Source organism: Eremomyces bilateralis (genome assembly GCF_010015585.1).
Source record: "Eremomyces bilateralis CBS 781.70 unplaced genomic scaffold P152scaffold_13, whole genome shotgun sequence".
Taxonomy (NCBI): domain Eukaryota; kingdom Fungi; phylum Ascomycota; class Dothideomycetes; order Eremomycetales; family Eremomycetaceae; genus Eremomyces; species Eremomyces bilateralis.
In genome coordinates, this window is record NW_022985079.1 from 343,614 (window position 1) to 362,120 (window position 18,507).

General features: G+C 49.0%; 6 protein-coding genes across 6 annotated transcripts; 1 reads left to right on the top strand and 5 right to left on the bottom strand.

The window, feature by feature from the left end:
* Positions 1-1,470: 1,470 nt before the first annotated feature.
* P152DRAFT_58535 (uncharacterized protein) lies at positions 1,471-3,331 on the bottom strand. The gene has a single exon (XM_033683090.1). It carries the CDS (start codon positions 3,114-3,116, stop codon positions 1,644-1,646), a length of 1,473 nt encoding a protein of 490 aa, XP_033533145.1. The 5' UTR covers positions 3,117-3,331; the 3' UTR covers positions 1,471-1,643.
* Positions 3,332-5,323: 1,992 nt separating this feature from the next.
* P152DRAFT_58587 (uncharacterized protein) lies at positions 5,324-6,216 on the bottom strand. The gene is made up of 2 exons (XM_033683091.1): positions 5,865-6,216; positions 5,324-5,796 (listed from the first exon to the last, which is right to left on the bottom strand). Exons 1-2 carry the CDS (start codon positions 5,988-5,990, stop codon positions 5,494-5,496), a joined length of 429 nt encoding a protein of 142 aa, XP_033533146.1. The 5' UTR covers positions 5,991-6,216; the 3' UTR covers positions 5,324-5,493.
* A 689-nt stretch (positions 6,217-6,905) lies between these two features.
* Positions 6,906-7,693, bottom strand: P152DRAFT_489234 (uncharacterized protein; the record flags this gene model as incomplete). Its single annotated transcript, XM_033682135.1, has 1 exon — positions 6,906-7,693. Exon 1 carries the CDS (start codon positions 7,599-7,601, stop codon positions 6,906-6,908), a length of 696 nt encoding a protein of 231 aa, XP_033533147.1. The 5' UTR covers positions 7,602-7,693.
* A 1,889-nt stretch (positions 7,694-9,582) lies between these two features.
* P152DRAFT_459457 (uncharacterized protein) lies at positions 9,583-13,982 on the bottom strand. Its single transcript, XM_033679680.1, has 16 exons — positions 13,808-13,982; positions 12,820-13,747; positions 12,714-12,766; positions 12,205-12,650; positions 12,095-12,150; positions 11,849-12,030; positions 11,567-11,772; positions 11,483-11,509; positions 11,051-11,429; positions 10,911-10,995; positions 10,804-10,862; positions 10,741-10,750; positions 10,482-10,688; positions 10,308-10,428; positions 10,167-10,258; positions 9,583-10,111 (listed from the first exon to the last, which is right to left on the bottom strand). The coding sequence occupies exons 2-16, from the start codon at positions 13,736-13,738 to the stop codon at positions 9,789-9,791; spliced, it is 3,165 nt and encodes a 1,054-aa protein (XP_033533148.1). The 5' UTR covers positions 13,739-13,747; positions 13,808-13,982; the 3' UTR covers positions 9,583-9,788.
* Positions 13,983-15,642: 1,660 nt separating this feature from the next.
* Positions 15,643-16,449, bottom strand: P152DRAFT_459459 (uncharacterized protein). Its single transcript, XM_033679681.1, has one exon. It carries the CDS (start codon positions 16,244-16,246, stop codon positions 16,034-16,036), a length of 213 nt encoding a protein of 70 aa, XP_033533149.1. The 5' UTR covers positions 16,247-16,449; the 3' UTR covers positions 15,643-16,033.
* A 662-nt stretch (positions 16,450-17,111) lies between these two features.
* Positions 17,112-18,107, top strand: P152DRAFT_377880 (uncharacterized protein; the record flags this gene model as incomplete). The annotated part of the gene is made up of 3 exons (XM_033675654.1): positions 17,112-17,444; positions 17,497-17,959; positions 18,013-18,107. Coding segments are annotated over 3 exons (891 nt in total), but the record flags the coding sequence as incomplete, so codon positions are not given.
* Positions 18,108-18,507: the final 400 nt, after the last annotated feature.

Sequence of the window (18,507 nt, forward strand, 5' to 3'; positions counted from 1 at the left end):
CGGGCTCGTCCCAATCCGAGCCTGGTCGCTGCCGATGAAAATGTAAATATGAATCGCGAGTCATCCACCCGGTCGATACTCGATTGCCCATCGCATTATTCCACTGCGTTGGAGCGGCGCGAACTATGAAGGGAAAGTTCACCGCGGATGGGCGTGGGATTGGGCCCAGTCACCAAGCGTTCGGGAGCTTCCAGGCTAGGGAGGTTACTGCCGGATCCGATGGGGGTGCGGCAGTGCCCAGAGCCCAATCGCCGCGATTTTCGTTGAGCGCGGGAGACAGATCACAGATCAACAGACCCATCGCCATCCAGATTCCAGCCATCGCTGATCGGGTTCGGTGTGACGAGAATGTGATGGGCCATCCATTGTTACACGGCATGAACGGCAACAAAATGCGTCGGCGCTTCGAGCGCCATTTGCGAGAAAAGCAATTATTGTCGGTTGCGCCTCGTTCTCGGAGAATTGGAGTCGGTTCAGCAGTCAGAAGGCGCATGAGCCGCGCATCAGTCCCTTCATCAGGTGATCCGTTCCAAGTTCCAACGGTTTTGCCTTTATGTTTTGAGATGAGGTGAGACTCCGAATCGCTGGCTGCTGTTAGATATGGAATATGGATTGAGGTCTTACCCGATACGCATGGTTAATTGTCCCTGTACGACCAAAACAACAATGGACACTTCGTTGCGCCATTAAACATGTGTGCAGTGGGACAAGGTCGTGTAATTAACCATTGAATTGGAATTTGCAGGTGTAATGTTATGCCATTGTCCTAAATCGACCAGACCTCTTCGAAGACTTGGCCAAAGCCATGAAAAATTGTCCACGATACTCGATTCCAATCCACACGGCTATCCCTTTAGATCAGATGCAGCATGCGTCGGCGATCAGCAGAATCTCAAGCTTACGAGCCAGCCATGCGAATCCAATTCGATTTTGGCTCGACTTCCAGCTCCTTTGGAAAGCGATTGAGAGCAAAGATCCGTTTATCCAGACACATCTACATCCAGAACGAAATGCGCCAAATGGCCAAACTTCCGGATCTAGTAAAGCTTCACACGCGATACGCGAAATCAGCTATATCACTTCCTAACGATCACGAGGTAATTGCTCAACCGTCCCTTTAAAAGCTGGGTTCCTATTCCCTCCAAGTTTCTTCGCCTGCTATTTCTCGATATCCTGGAAGGTTCGTGCCTGATTTTCCTTTTCGCCGAAGCGGTTCCAATTGAGGAATGTCATCCCCGTCCACTCGGTCCATGGATTCCAGCAACGCCAAATTTTCCGTCCCGTGCCACTCTTTCATGAGTCGCGTGTTGCCTACCCTCGGAATGTACCCGGTGACGGCATCAAAGTAGCTGCCGATCGTGATGAGGGCAGAGGCAATCAGCACCACGAAGGTACCCAAGGCGCTCAAGGATGAGTGAGCGGCGGAGTGGAACTTAATTTGTCCGCAGAACACCTTCGAAGCCCGTCCCGTCCCACGTATTGAAGGAAAGTGTGGTGTTTAGGTTGGCCGGCTTCTCGATAGAATTGAACACTTCCAATTGCAGGTTCGCAAGCGCCACGGAGAACCAGTATTTGAGCTCAACCTTCCACTGCTCAGGATCCAGCTTCATCTGGGTATCCTCTTTCAGGTACCGAGCGGCTTGCTAAACGGACCCAGCTGGGCGCCCGGCAATACTGTACGGGATCGAGGTATGGCCAAGAAGAAAGGTCACTAAACTGGTTGCATAGATCGCCTCAGTGCCCTCTTTCGGCTTGCCTTCCAACAAGAGCTCCCCTAATATGTTTTGCATCCTTCGCTTCGTGTTGAGACCAGCCCAGGGACTGCATTGTCCGGTGATGGAGCTGCAGAACTGGGCGGTTTCGTGGCATGCGATGATGTTCAGAAAATGGTCCATCTTATATGCCGTGTAATCAGGTGGGATCCCGCCAGAACTTTTGCTAACCTCAGCAACCTCATGGGCGGCGAAAACCGGATCATCGGACGGATGCATGAATTGAACCCCAGAGCCTCTTAACAATGTTAGGCTTGTATCGCTATCGTTGGTGTGAGAGAAGAACGGTGGTTTCCAAGCGTATTTAGGTGAGGTCGGTGTGTAAAAAGAATGGAGATCGTAGCCGTAACTGGAACGTTCGGGTTGAAAAATATATTTGCCACCATCACCGGGCTCTGAACTATTATAGAATTCATATTCTCTGACAGTTGCTTGCGAACCCAAGTGCTCGTATCCTTGATCCTGGTTTGTATAAACTCTTCCTAGGAAGGGTTCGTCGGACATTGGAGCACACGTACTCTTCCGACGAACAAATAATTCTTTTGCCTGTCTGAAGTTGATACCTAGATCTTGAAGGGATATGTTGCCAGAGTCAAACACAACTGCGGAGTTCGGCCCATTCAAACAGGCCCCAGCTTGAAATGGGCAATCGGCATCGTGCTTCACCGTAAATGGTATCGATCGGGTAGCCAGTTTGCCGCAGTCGAGGATGCCTCGCGACGATCCTTGGCTGTAGCAGTTGCGCACGTAGTTGTGGGCCTCTTCACTCTTGGTGAACTGGACTTCGTAAGCGTTGGCAAGCAGTGAGGGAAGGTCAGGCGAATCGTTTTCGACGGCTATATGCTGCCATTGGCCGCAAGTGGCTGTGTTCTTGGAGATCACCGTCCTTCTGGCACTAAAGACTTGTGAAGTCAACACTCCGGCAGCGATGAATGCAGCGAAATGAGCGAGCATAACGGCACTCAAAACGATGGGTTTCCAAGGGATCCTGTGAATGTGTTCCGACATCTTTCTCTGTGCCCATACCAGGCGAAGGATGCCTAGCAAGGCGCTTCCAGCGGTCTCCGAGTTCCGTAAAATGACCTGCTCTTGTTTTCCCAAACGGGCTTTGATTGTTGTGTCCGACTCCATCGGCCGAGCAAATCGATGAAGGAAGAAACGGCAGATGGCCCAGCTCCGGTTCGCGGTCAAGCCCACGACGGTCGCCAGAACAGCCATCACCACTACGGAATCCCGACTGCGCAGCGTTATTGTTGCCCCAGACCAGCCATCGTGGTCGTGATTGAACCAGAAACCAAGTCGAACGGCGCTCGCTCCTGCAACTGGCAAGCCATGAGAAGCCATTCCGAATTCGCACGACGATTTCCAAATCGTGCGTTCGCAGCCAAAGGAGTCACGCTGTCAAGAAGCTGAGATACGGCTACCACCAGTGGCCAGCGTGAGCAATTCTAGAATAATAAATACCCTCATACTGAATGTTTCTTAGGAATTCTCAGGACACACTATCTCAGTTGGCGGAGCCTGATGGTGGAGGTCATTAGGGGCGTCCTTTAAGGCTGTAGTCCAGGATCCTGCGGAAGCGTCTGATCATCACTGATATCGATGTCTGTGGCGCTCTGTATCCTTGGAAAACCCCGGGAAACGCTGTTGCTAAACCATTTCTGGAGTACCCGAGTGTAGATCGAGCATGGTATGTTCAAATTTACGAGAACGTGAGTAGCCACTTGGCGCAGTTTGGGCAAATAGGATAGCTAAGTTAGGTGCATACATAGTACTACATACTAATCGACGGTGGGTCATGGTTGATGGTAATTGGTGGTTCGAAAAGAGTTAATAATAATATTGGGCCATCGATTTTCTATACTACGTATGCAACCAGGCTGGCTAATCGAGGCGTCGCGACTCGCGAGGCCTGCGCGAACCATGGTTAAATATACCATCCGTAGTCCTGTATACTATATAGTGACCAATACCACGGTGGCTAAGGTCATTGAATCCTATAGAATCTGGGTCAGATCCAGAAAATACGGACTACGACGATGAAAGATTGGTAGCATACGACTAAACGGGACTAGCAACACGTGATACTGCGAAATGCGATGCCTTGATCGAGGAACGAGGCGAGGCGAGGCGATGCGCTCAATAAGCGTCGCCTCGATTAGCCAGCCTGTATGCAACCAACGACTGAGTCACGTGCTGGGCATGTCATTATGGTAGAGCGCTGGGAGTAGTTTCTCTTCAAAGTTTCTAAATCCTTAATTTCGTTTGATTTCGTTTGATTTCTCTATTACGGTCTCTATCAAGGTCTCTATCACGGCTTTTCAATGGAGGGACTCGTAGACTCGTCGTTTACCTCCTCTACCTCGTCTGAGGATCAATCTAATTCGTTGATCCTAGATTTTGTGCCCTTCCGGAAATATCATGCCGAAACCCGATCGCCTGAGACATGACCCCTGCATAAACCAACCGTTCTATCTATCAGATGAACCACTCCTATGCTTTATCGCCTCCACTATCTTGATTCTCCTAGTCCTCCCAGATCCCCACTGGCTCCCAAGCCTGATATCGAGCGTATACTAGCCGTATCGGCCTTGAATGGTCGTTGCAGGTATTCCCTACAAGGCTGCGTAAAGGTTGAACTGGTGGTGATTGTACGCGGTTGCGGGAAGGCGTTGAGCCGATTAGCGTACAGATATCTCGACGTGGGAAGAGCGCATGACATGCCGATGATATAGACTGCATGCAGCTCAAACTGGAAGCTCCCAACGAGCGTCTGAGAGTCGAAATCAGAACCATCACCAATATTTAGCGAGCTAGTGCATACAGTGAATAAGAGGCTATCGTCTGGGCGAATGGGTACGTATATGTAGCCAAAAAGCGATCGATCAAATCAAGGGCAAGGATAGGGCAAAATACGATGAAACCAGAGCAGAAAGAACCAGACCCAAGAACAAAATTACAGTAAGGAAAAAGAGCAGAACTAGCAACAACTACAACATGACTGAGAAGGAAGAAAAAAACTAAATAAAGAGACTCTCACCGGCACGAGCACCACCAGAACAACTAGGGGAAGAGGGGAGGTGGGGGAGGGGAGGAGGCGCCGAAACGACCATCCTGCTATGAGAGACTGTCATGTCTCTCGGAATCTTCGCCTTCTTAAACCTCACGGTCCTTACAAATACCTCTTTGAAGAGGTCTTTACGCTTATATTGCGTATATGCGTCATGAGCCGCCATCTCGTCGTAAAATTGCAGCAGCCGCTGCCTAGCATTCTCATCTTTGCCATCCTCAATCCACCGGCGAACCTCGCCCGCCAGATTCGCAAATACGCCTATTATAGTTAGCTAGTTTCGAAACTAGGAGAACTAGGAAAAGCAAGAGAATTAGGTAAAATAGGAGGAGAATCAGAGGACTAGGAGAAATAGGGGAAATAGGAGAAATAGGCGGAGAACCAGAGAATCAAGGGAAATAGGAGGAATTGCAGAATTAAGAGAAAACAGGTGAAACTTACTCCTGCAGTACCACTTCCCAGAAGTAGATGATCCGTCATAATCCAGATATTCATGCATATAGGTGAAAACGTTAAAGAAATTGACCGACGAAAAAACAGACTCCAACTCGATATAGTTGGCAAATTTATCTACTGCAATTAATGCCGCGACTGTATCCTCTTCGATAAGTTGTTCAACGTGATTCTACGCGAAATAAGCCAAAGAACAACTCAGTAAGACGTATAGCTAGCCTTCATGTTCCTGATGGTCTCAAATTTGAAACATTTGGACCAGGCATGAATGAAACCATGCGCCTCTCGCCATTCGACGTCGTCTGCCGTCACAGATCCGTACACGTTCTGGATCAATTTGTCCTCCTCAAAACAGCTGTGGAAAAAGAAATGATTCCATCTTATTGATCTAGACAGCTTCGCAACTCGAGCATCGTTCTCGCTGACGGCTTCGGCGTGCTGATCGCGCTTCGGTCGTACCCGTTTCTTCGGATTGCGGAGGTAGGGTTGGAAATTCTCGGGCTACTTAATGCGTTAGATACTGGACTTCCTATATAATTTATATGAGAAAAGCAGAGTGCGGAGCATACAGGAAGACCTGGCTCGCCCTCTTCAGGTCCAGCTTGGGAACTGGAGAGCCCCAAATCTAGGCCAGCATCATCACCCATCTCATATGTCGATTTCAAGACGTGTCCAGCGGTATGATTAGATTTCATAGAGAAAGCAGCTAGACTTGTAGAAATCAATACATACACTAGAAGGAACACGCCGCCCGATGGCTGTAATATATATGGCTTCAAGTGGATAGAGCTGAGTTGTCCAGGAAAGCGTCGTTGGTAGCTGAGGTTTTGCCTACCAAACCGTTAGTTAACAGTTGGTTAACCAGCCGTTAACAGTTGGTTAACCAGCCGTTAACAGTTGGTTAACCAGCCGTTAACGGACCGTTAGCTAAACAAAACGGTCCAGGAAATTAACCGATAGAGTTCCAAACCGCTGATATATCTAACCGTAGATAGAACGGTAGATTAGGAGAGACGTTGGAAATTTAGGAATGTTTAATAGAGAAACCACTTAGAGACTGTCGATTAGATTTATTAGTTGCAAAGAAAAACGTATATAATTTCGCCTGTTTGTTCGTGAATTAGCCGTCCAAACCCGGATTAGCCTATTCAGCGGTCGATGACCGGATAAAACCCCCCCCGGCCCTGTTGTATGAATGGAGGAGACGTTATCGAATTGCTAGAGAAAAGAAGAAGAGGGAAAGGGCTCTCTCTCTTTCCAGAGTTCTAAATAATTACGCGTTTGCTCATTCAGACACTGGTCTGAGGCCATAAGGCAAATTATTCCTGAGGCCGCCAGGCCACAATCAACACTCTGGTCGTAGAGCCCAAGACTCTTACAGTTAATTATCCGTGCCCCATGACCGCCCCACAACCGGATACTCCGTAATCTGGGGTAAGGCTATGTCCACACGTAACGTTTGCTCCGCCTACACGTCCCGTATTGCTAGACCTACACGTATCCATAAATGGTTTAGCGTATATTTATAGAGGGATTCCTACCACGACCAAGACATCGACATCAAGACGTGAGATTCGCGCAAAATAGGCATAAAAAAGAGTAGATACTAATCAGAGATCGAGCGTCATAAACATCGCCCCTGCTGAGGTCCTCCGTGTATCCCCAGGCACGTCTCCAGTCCCCATTCCAACCCAGGCACCACGTCCACCACGCCCACGCCCCCGCCCACGGGCGGCATCCTCCCGCTCAGCGGCCTCAAACGCCCCAGGTTCGCGCCGCGATGATGTGTCCCGAGGTGCCTGCGATCCAGGCGTAGAGACTACACCAGCCGGCGATACTATCAACACGTTTCGCAGCTCTGGAAGTGGTGGTGGGGGCCTGCCATATCTCCTAGCGACTGCGGGCTCCCGGATAGCCCGGAAGGGGTCCTCTATCGCATCATCCATCTGAGTACGCCTGTACAGCCAATGTGAATCAATCATATTGATAGGGATCTGCCAGTTAGCGTTCCCTTGGAGGTGCTCCTTGATGGTATGACAACAAGGCATGCCCATCGATATACGGAAAGTTCCTGTACAGAGATTTAAAGGAATAGGACTGAGGCGGCGTATGCTCAATTTCGCAAGGAAGATCTGCTTCTCTAAAAGCTCTACAGCCCTCTTAGCCACCCGGTCGATTACCTCATCAGATAACGTGAAATTGTTCCTCCACCGTGTCTGGATGAGGATAGATGCCATCTCGGCAGTAAAGATGGCCTCATTCGCGTTCTTGATAACGTTGTTTAATATCAGGTCTATAGTAACCATCAGATCTCCCGTGCTTGTTAAAACGTGCTTTTTCAGTATAGCATGCGCACTCTCAGCCCACGATGTTGTCCTGATCCCCCAATTGAGCGCTTAATCGGTCCACGCCCGGCCCCATCGTTGTCGCTTCGGATACACGTAATCCGCGAAGTATTCAAGTACCGCGGTCTGCTCGCTGAATGTCTCTTTAATCTTTGTGTAGGCGGCCTCGAAATTGGCGATAGTAACGGTATAAGCAAGCTAGATAGGTAGGAAAAGTGTTAGTCTTAAAAAATGAAATCAGAGGAGCGACATATCAGCTTACCAGTTTGAATTGCTTCAGAAACGCGGTCCGGAGCTCGCTTATTTCGTCCCTTTGTGCGGTAGTAGGAAACAGGACCTCAAGGCGCCTAGGCTTCACGAATTTCTTCGTGATATGGGTGTTGATATTCCTGAAGATATGCCAGAGGCATAGATAAGTCGAAATTGCCGGGAATATACCGTAAACCGCGTTGATCAACGCCTCATCGCTGTCAGTCAGGATAAGACGTACAGAGAGGATTCCCAAGGCGTTTTTAAGCTGTGTCAGCACCCAGATATAATCCTCTTCACTTTCTGACTGAAGGAAGGCAAAAGCTATATCGAAATTCCTCCCCATCGCCGTTACCCCAACAGCGTGGAATAGAGGCATGTTGTACTTGTTCGTCTTGTACGTACAATCCAAGATCAAGGCGTCGTGGTGGTCCTGATAGACCTCAAGAGATCTCCGGTGAGCGAAGAACAGGTGGGTAACGCGGTGGTTCGCGTCAACTTGGTAAGCGCAATCCAGATCTTCCCTGGCGTATAGTTCGCGTAGGATTGCTTGTGTAGCGGACTGACCACCTAACCGATGAAGCTTTTGGCCGTTTCGTCGGTTATAGATATCCTTTATAACGAGATTAGGGCCATCAGACACGCGAAGCAGTGCCATATAGATCTCTTTAGGTGTGCTTCCGGCAAGCGACATCCTATCGCATACTTCCTTTTGCTCTATCGTCATCCGACGATGGCAGGGGTGCGCAATAGTCGAGGCAACGCGGTGGTTGTGATCTAGAGACATCCTATTTATAACCCATAGGCGCGTCTCACGATCTATCTTTAACCGGACCTCCCATTGGCATCCTGTTTTCTTGCTTCCTCTTTTCCTCGATAGGCCAGGTGTTTTAGGAGCGGGCCCCCCACGATCGCATGCAACAATTTTCCGGTTTACCTCTTGACATCCACGGTCTTTGATACTCTTCGGGATGAAGATACCGAAGCTGCGATCGTACGAGAATTGGAGGAGATATTGGTAGACCTCGTGCCAGGAAAGCCACCCGTTTCCTGGTGATTCTGGGCGGTTAGATACGTCAATTTCATCGGTATCTCCAGCGTCCTGGAACTCGTTGATAGCGTGCTCAAAATCAGCGTGTAATAGGGGGTCCGAAGGTATGTCTTCGTCGGTAGAAAGGTCTTGATTCTCATCACTAACTTCATCGTCCGAAGTATCAAATTCCTCATCTTCAGGCCCCTCTGTAGGGGCATCTTCTCCGTCATCTCCACCGAAATCAGATGAATAATCGTACCCAGCGAGGCCGGGTAATTGAGCGAGCGCGAGAGACATGTGATACACGAAATCACGACGTTTCTATGTATAATTCGAGCATTAGGGAGATAGGGAACCTTGGTGGTAGAAATTCCTCTAGAAATCACGCTAAACCATTTATGGATACGTGTAGGTCTAGCAATACGGGACGTGTAGGCGGAGCAAACGTTACGTGTGGACATAGCCTTACCCCAATCTGCCGTCAGATTGTTTAAAAAGAGTAAAAGAGACGACGGCAGGTCGATCACCCAGAATGGTCGGCTTGCCTACCCTGCACGCTTATTTGACTCAACTAACCCGACCCTATCAAAATCGCCTATCACTTCAGCCTTCCATATATTATCCCATAATCGGGTTTTTTGGAGGAAACTTGCTCGGTTGGTAAAAGCCAACGGTGCAAACCGTCTGTATGAATTCTATAGCAATTAACCGGCGGTAGGGGTAGACTTCTTCAGCCCAAACTTTTGAAGAAGTCTATAAAGAAGTCTATCAGCAAAGTTTCATGGTCAGGATTTCCTCCCTACTCTAAATCCGAAGAAATCTACTAACGGTTCCAGCGACCATGTTACCGTAGGCATCCGGACTCGTTAGATAACTAAAAATGCATTCAGCTGCTCGTTAATTCGTTCCATCTCCCGCCTAATCCGTTCGACCTCATCATCGACACGTCCCCGAAACTCGGGATCTCTGTCTCCTTCCAACGCTGCATGTCCATCTCTCAACATACTCAGGACAGTCTGCACTGCCTCCAAATGTGAAATAATGACCTCTTGAACTCTGTTCTCAAGTTCTTCTGCCCACTGGGAAAACTTATCCCTGCAGCACCTGTGGAGCTCCATGAAAAGACCACATGCATGATCACCAAAGCGGGTGTTAATGATATGCTTCCGCCTTGCGTCGCTACCCGTTCCTATCGAATCCGTGAGCGAAGTGAGACAAAGAGTAGTAGACGTAGATGAACAGACCAAGTTCGTTTTTACACTTTTCGTATGACTCTTTCATCAGCTCACCAATGATGGAGGTACGTATTCCAGTGAAAGTCGCCGTTTCGATATGACTAGTCGCTGTTAGTAACTTCAAAGGCTCCTAGAGCCAAACTCGCATACCGAAGCTTCTCTTCGAATAATTCGTGGGTCTGATCTACTTCATCAAGAAGAAGGTTATGTCGATGTTGAAGCGTGACAATCAACGTTTCAACTGTTTCGGATGGGATATCTGCATTGGTAGCTAGACAGTCATAGATTATTAGCGAGTGGCTTCATAAGAGAGGGTTGACTTACATAGCGACTGAATTACACCATCCATCGCCTCTCTAATCAGTTCACCACTCTGATTATTCAGCGATGTGAGACGTTGGCGCAGCATATCCCATGGACTGTCCATACGCGCCACCATTACTGCCATCGCCTCATCATTCCAACATCGACGATAAGGGACAGCTCCGGTAGAATGGTCTCCGTAATTTCGGCAAAAGGCTGTATAGGTACCTTCGACAATATTAGAGTCTAATTTAACCTAACTGATGGAGAGTAGAGTTACTGAAATGCCACTGAAGTTTGTTAGTCTTCAATTGCGCACAATATCATAATTGAGGATACTAACTCCGTTCCAGTCCATACTCGCTTTCCCAGCAGCGCTGCTCCATAGCGGGCTTTGATTTCCTGTGATGATAAGCTCGGAAATACCACTGACTGGAGTAGCTCACGAACTCATGATTTCGGATATATGTTCCTTGAATTCCTGCTTCATCAACTGCGAGGTTTTTCTCAAGCTAGAGCCTGGCATTGAGAGCTTCTACGGATATCGCATTAGCCAACATGCGGCGCTCAGAGTCACGCGGTGTACCTACTTCTTGGAGTTCCCTGTCGACTTCATCGAGCATGTTCCGAATGGTTGCTCTTCTTTCAGCGCCGATTTTTTGCGTACCGGATTGAACCCATATCTTGATTGAACCCAGTAATACTGGAATCTCTTTTTCCATGAACTCTTTTGCTGCACGTAGCTGGCTTTGCGCAACAATGGAGATGCAATGCCTCCTGACCATGGGGATGCCGCTTAAGTCCATATATGGCTGGGCCTTTTCGCGCGATTTTCCGCGATACGTCCAGTAGTCCTTGCTGCTTACACAAAAGACTTTTTGCTCGATGCTAGGAAACTCTTCATGCTGTTGTGTAGCCAGCTTTCCCTTGACGTCGAGGTTTCGGGTTACCATGAGATGCGATTTAAGTCTAGCGTGACGTTCAGTTCGTACTTATCCAAGCCTCTTCAATTCGACACTTACTTCAACTCGAGACGCTCCTTTTCTGCCCTGGTAGGAGAAACATATGTGAGTATAATCTTAGATGTTGAGCAATAGGAGACTTACTCCAGGGATTTCTTCTCGGTGTTGAGCTGATTCAATTCTGGCACGTCTCCAACGGATATTCCATTGGGCTTGCCTTCAATATCTTTGAGGTCCTGTTTAATATCTCCGATTTGATTAGCAACCTCGTGACGCTCTTCCATCAGCCTTTTGAGAGTCGCTGCATCTCCACCACGCAAGTCGCATGCCGCCTCATCCTCATAAATGACCTGTCTCTATTAGATTCCGATGTCACACACCTGATGGATCGGCTGGAGGAAATCCAGAGGGATTGACAAGACGTACCTCGGATTGAGTACAAATGATCCCGGTATTCCTTACGTTAGCTCTTTTGGCAAGCTGGAGTACATCCTGCACACCCTGATCCGACACAGCACGACGAATTTCGCAAATGGCGAAGATCTCATCGCAACTCCGCACGTAAGTCTCAGTGATCTTCACTCGAGCGGAGTTGGTGTCTTTTAGTCCTAATAATAAGATTAGTATACCTCCAAGCACCACCATCCGTCCAGTTTCTAGAGTACTACTCACCGGGAAGATCAGCTAAGACGAGACCTTGACTCAGTATGTATGCTTTCAAATAGATGCTATTGTCGTCAGCTCTAACAAAAGCATTAATGAAGATCAATTTTGTGACGAACCTAATCTTGCGAATGAATGGCCACACTACTCCCCGATCGGGGTTAGAGCTCGAAATAAACTTCTTCAATTGCATGGAGCATTCTTTAGGAGTAGGAGATTCATATCTCCTGCGGGCATTGATGTCTCCATCACGCAAGGGCGTATCCAACTTTTTAGCCCAGAGAAGGAGAGTGTTCAGCGCTGTCTCCATATCAACTTCCAAAAGTAATGCTTCACTTTGCCTGAGATGCGGCTCAAAGGCAGCCAGGAAGGTGTCTCGTGCAAGTACAGCGTCGTCCTTAGAATCTTCATCGCGGTGGAGATAATATCGCCGATAACCATTCAACAGTTCGCGGAAATGGTCCGTAATCTCAGCCTCGTTGAAATAGTCTACTACTGCAACGAAGTCATTTCTATTGTGGTAGTGGAACTCGGTAACCACGCATGTGCACGCACCACTGCCGCCCTGTTATCATGTTCAGCTTCATATGTTAGGAAACAATGAACAGGACAAATGTCGGTTACTAACAGTCTTAGCCAGACCGTTCACATCCAACAATGCATTCAGGAGACTACTCTTGCCTGGAAAATGTAAGAACATTTCCCCTTTCGTAGAAGCACGGAATGATACTCACCTACTCCTGAGACTCCAACGAGGCCGACTGTGCGCTTCGCGGGACACTCGAAACCACTTAAGGTTTGTGCCCTCTCATAATGACCTGCGAAAGGAGAGGCCGGCTCGGTATGCAACGACGATTGCCGCAGCACTGATGTCAAATCAGAGACGAGATTCTTTGCCTGGTGATACCCTCGCTGGAAGTCTGGATGATGAAATGGTGCATCTGGAGGTTGTTCGTCCTCGACTCTGTAAGGTTCCTCGTTAACCTGGGCGTTAGATCTCCGTCGTGACCCTGACCGTCGACGCCTCGTGGAGTCAGGGCTCACACTCTGTGGGCTAAGTAAGTGGCGAGGTGGGGTGGGGATTGGGACAGGGGAATTGCGAGACGAACTACTCGACCCAATCCCAAGGTTTTGTATCTCATGTGCAATGCTGCTTGTGAAGGTGAAACGAGCTTGCTGGCTGGGGGATGCAGGGCTTGATTGCCGGGAGGAAACTGGTAGGATCCTTCTTGGACTAGAAATGGTGTTTTCCTGAGGAGGAAACGGCGATGGCGTAGCAGGTCCCCCCAAAGTCAAATTACGAGTACGTTCAGTGAGGCTATCTCCTGTGGAATTTGGTGTAAGGATTCTCGCGCTCGGTGAAGGCGACGATGTAGTAGTGCCTCCATGTTCCACTGAAGGGGGTAAACTTATGGAGAATGAAGGGGCTCGAAAGTGAACGGCGGGGCTGCTAAGAGAGCCAATAATTGATGATGCTTCGCCGTCCCGTTCGATTGAAGGAAGAGCCATGTCTCTGCTAAAAGGTGTTCGAGCAGGCGAGGGAGATGCTCCAAAGATAAATATTTCGGAACTCGGTTTGCGTGGATTGATCGATGGACGACTTGATTGACTCTGGGTTGGGTCGGATGCAGATGATGATGGATTAGAATCCATTACAGCAGTCTGAACGATAAGTCAATTCGGTTTCAATCCCTCGCGCCTTCCACGCCCGTAATTACTCGCCTCACTATTCCTAACAGGACCCTGATGTGTAGTTTGAACCGAAACTGAATAGACTCGGACTTGGAAGAGCAGTAACTATACGCGTAGGTTGAACCACACCGACACAAGCTGAAAGACAGGTAATTTAGAACACTAAAACCTTCGAGAAAGGCTCTTGATATACTCGTTCCAGCAAATAGTGTGGCTTGGATTGAAACTGGGATGGAACAGATCATTGCGGCACAGCAACCAGCCAGACGACCACATGATATGTAGATGGCCTTTTGGGCGCCAATTGCGGCCCTCGGTTAATAGACTGTGACCCAACCGTTTCATCGTTTATGTCTCGGGAAATTCTATTGCTCTCGGGACTGCTCAGCGAGGATTTGCGTATCAGAAGTGTATCACTAGAGGTATGTATGGTGTTGCCGTGTTGATCGTTTTGGCGTGTCAATCAATCACGGGGCAGGCATTCAGATAGAACATACAACTTACACAATACAACACCTTTGCTGCTGTCACAAAAATACCCTGACTTCCACCTATTTTAGCACATTCCAGTGCGACATCTACTTCTTACACAATACATGCAGCATCTCACCACCTCCGTCAGGTAACATATTGCTTCAGTGATTGATTAACATGCCTAAAAGATCAACAAACCCTTACAAACCAGAGGTTCACCTCAGCTTTCTGCGGCACTTGCTCTAAGATCGGTGTTATGTGCAAACCAGAATCATCTACAATCTCTTTTTTCATGTCATCAACCGACGTTGTCGTGTGATGATGCACCCCTCATCCTACCTCGTCCTTGAAAGTCTCTCGAGTGTAACGGATCACAATCTTGAATGGTGATTCCGGTGGTAACGTTATGAATTTAGCTACAGAAGAAGGGAGAAGTTCCCAGTGTGCGTCCGGAATGATCTATGAAGCCTCACATCGTGAGGCTGCCTCAGGCCGCAAGGCCAACTATCCACAGTCTGGGCCGACAGCCCAAGACTATGACATCGAGCGATGATAAGTCCTGTCTGAAGACGAGGAAGAGATCGAGCTTCCGATCCCCTTTTTCGAAGCGCGTCGCTAGGCTGACCTTCGCGGTAATTATGCTCGTAATTGATTAGCCGGTTCTAGGGCGCAGACTAGACGAATTCGGATGTGGGTCCTATAGAGAAGGTATTATAAATGAACTTCAATGCATTGACATCATAGTAGCGGGATATCCTTAGGATATCAATGATTCTAACTAGTCATTAGAAATTAATTTACTGTCGTTATTATGGTAAGGCTTCAACACAGTTGCTAACTATCACATGCGAATACGTGCGAATCCTAGCTGCCCTAGGCTTGACCTTGCCGCAATATTCAATCCGTAATGTTTTATCTCATGGATTTTAAAGCCTTAACTTAATCTTACGCAAGCCACATATAATCCTACGGCCCGTTCCGCGGGTCCGTCTTATATATCTCTGTTAACACTGCTAGACAAAACAGCCGTCAGAATCCAATCACGTCAGGTCTTGGTGGAGTCACTAGGATAAAGAAACGGATCAAAGAAGACTCGAACCGGCAACGATAACAAAGGATTACATCATCGCTAATCACGCCATACAGTCCAAATACAACGTAAGATTAGGAAGTCTTTATATGATGACGTAAACAAAGAAGGCAATAAAAGACATAAGGAATGTAACGTATTGCCGGATGCAGCAATACGGTCAGATATATAAGGAGGGAAGATCCTTTAGATCTTGCTCTTATTACCTCAGTTCAGATCGATAACTTAGGCCCTTTAGTACAGTCTATCTTACTATTGTTCTTTTATTAGAATTACCTTATTGGTTCCTGTCGTGGCCTACCACTGCTGCTAAAAGAGATTGAGCCTCTTCTATTAAGATATTCCAATCCCAATAATCTCCATGTTCGAACCGTTGGGGAGATTCCGAATCCCTGGATTCACCCCTGCTCGTTGGGCGGCTAAACCGGGTCGGTCAATGTTGTTCCTGGACATCTTAAGTTTCATACCCCTTTTTTCTTGCATCTGAACAGTAACCCGACATATTTTAAAGTGATTAACGTTATCAACTACCTGGGCGCTGATGGCGCCACCCGAAGTATATTTACCCGTACCATGGCCCTGAAGTAATTTGCAGGTGCGCTACTGCAGGGGTATGAGTCAAGATATGAACCGGTGTATTTTCCCTTAACGTTTTCCTTATTCAATTGCGTGGGACACGGTGAGGGCAATGGTCACCCCCACTGCCAGGCTGAAACAAAGTGTAGGGTTATAAAGTGGAATTTATCAAATGCTCCTGGATAATAGAGATCGATCTGGACGTGCGAAATGCTGAGAGCGCTAGAGATGAGAACAGAGAAAAGGGAATGACAGCGATCCATCGAGCGACGGGCTTCGATCTTGTTTATTATGTGAGAAAACAGAGAGAGACCTCGCAGCGAAGCCATAGCGTTTGACACCATCATGCTTCCAAAATTAGCGTAGAGGCATGGAAGTTCTGAAGGTCAAGAAAACCGAGAGTTGGAACCCCCAGGTGTTTTGAGGACTGAGGAGGACTGCATGGAGCAAGGATCCTGCGCTGTGAGTGGATGTGAGGCCTTGGCACAACGGCAGGGAGTTTTGGGGCACTGCCGGTAACGAGACAGGAGCGTTTTGCCTAGGCGGAAAACCCTCTGAAAACGGCGTCAGAAACCGCCGTTTTTGGATGCAAGTTCGGTAGCACATAACGTTACTACGTAATATAGTTATGTGAGTCAGAGTGCTAACTAAGGCAACCTTTGGTTGAGTACCCCCCCGCGCCTTATTGGTACAAGAGAGATTTATTGGCTTTGAGGCCTCAGGCTTCAAGTCTGGATTTCCGGCCTCTCATGGGTATTGGCGGATTTATGTTCATGCCTTAGAGCTTAAGGCACAACTGGGGTGATGGCCGTCTGATGTGTCTGGAGTGGAGTCTGGACTTCAGACAATCGAACACTCGTCGACCGTCCAGAGAGCAATGGAACTGTCGGCATTCCTTTGACATCCCGCAACCGTCCAACAAGTCACGACATCTCTCGCTACTGAACTTCCCACCACTCATTCAGCCACCCTCGCCAAACGGGTTAGATCCGTTCTTACTGCTTGCGGGCGCATTTAAACGCACCTAACCGCTGCGTCCCCTACGTCGTTCGTCGCCCAAGCCCCACCATGCCAGACGTCAATTCACTTCCCACTTCTCCTCCGACCACCACATCTACCGCACCACAACCCGCTGCATCATCTAACAGAACTACCTCCATAGGAACAGCGATGTCGCATTCTCCTACCCAATCGCCGTCCGGAAACTCTCCGTCCTCACATTCCCTTGCCGCCGCTGCCACCATGAACGCGGGCATCCAAACCGATGAAGCCCGGCGCTCAACGCCCAGTTCACCCCTCACCCACAGCATTCGCAATCGTGGCATCGAGCGACGAAGAAGCGGAGTGCGTATGAACCTGAATCTGAACGATCCTGCTATTCCAGGTCCGGGAGAGATGGCCGTCACCCCAGGAAGCGTCTCGCGACATGGCAGCATCGGAGGGGGATATACCGGGTTCGATCACCATCGGGCGCCTAGCCTGGGCGAGCTACATCAAGAGCTAGAGAACGAGCAGGAAGCGCAAGTGGTACCATATATTCTGTTGCTCAAGGTCGTTCGCACGATTGACATCTGACTAGAACCGACTCCTCGCCCACATCCGCCAACAGCAAGCCCAAATCGCCACGCTTCAATCCTCCACTACCTCCACTGGCGCCGCCATCGATGACAGCACCCCGACCTCCGAACGCAGCATGTCCCTCCCGCAACCCGCCCTGTCCACGCAGCCCACCCCCGCGATCGACACCCCACACGGACGAGGACGCGGCAGCCTCCACCGCTCCACCTCCCGTCCGCGCTCTCCATTCAATCATCCCGCTTCCGGCGCACGCAGCCGCACCAGTTCCTACGGCGGATACAATCGAACGCCCTCCATCAGCAGCAGCCCGCGTTTACGTCCCACGAGCGTCGTAGATGAGGGCTTAGGGATCATCGGGGGGCTGGAGAGGGACCGAGAGCGGGACGAGGCGGCGTTTTACCAGGCGGAGACGCAGAATTTGACGCGGGAGAACCAGATGCTGAAGTTGCGGATTCGAGAACTTGGTGAGTACTGCCCTTGGGCATGTTTTCCGTACACATGCTGATCGGATGGATAGAGCGGCAATTGAATGACTCGAGCTTGACGGGCTCCGTTGCGCATTCGCCATCGATACCGTCGCAGTTACATTCGAGTTTGGAGGAGGCGGAGGAGCGGAAAGAGGAGCCGAAGCCTGATGCGTCGGGACCCACGACGGCTGCCGAGTAAACGAAGATGGTTCCCTAATTGCGGATTCTCTACTTTTGTTACACATGCATCGCAAAGGCGCTTTAAGTTGCTAAGCATTTTTGGGAATGGGTTGGGTTTGGGTATATCAAGGTTATGGAGCTCCGGGTATGGTGCTTGACTCTCATATCAATATCAAGGAAACGTAAAGTTCGTGGCTTTACTCCTAATTTTGGTACGATGCAGCCTCTAACGGCGAAATATGTTACACGTAATAGGACATCTCCATCTCCTATGCACTCCAGGTTTTGGCTGTACTCCCTGCTCATGTCGACCATCTTCACAGAACTGCGTCACCATCCGCCTTTTCCCTGGATTTCCACATGTT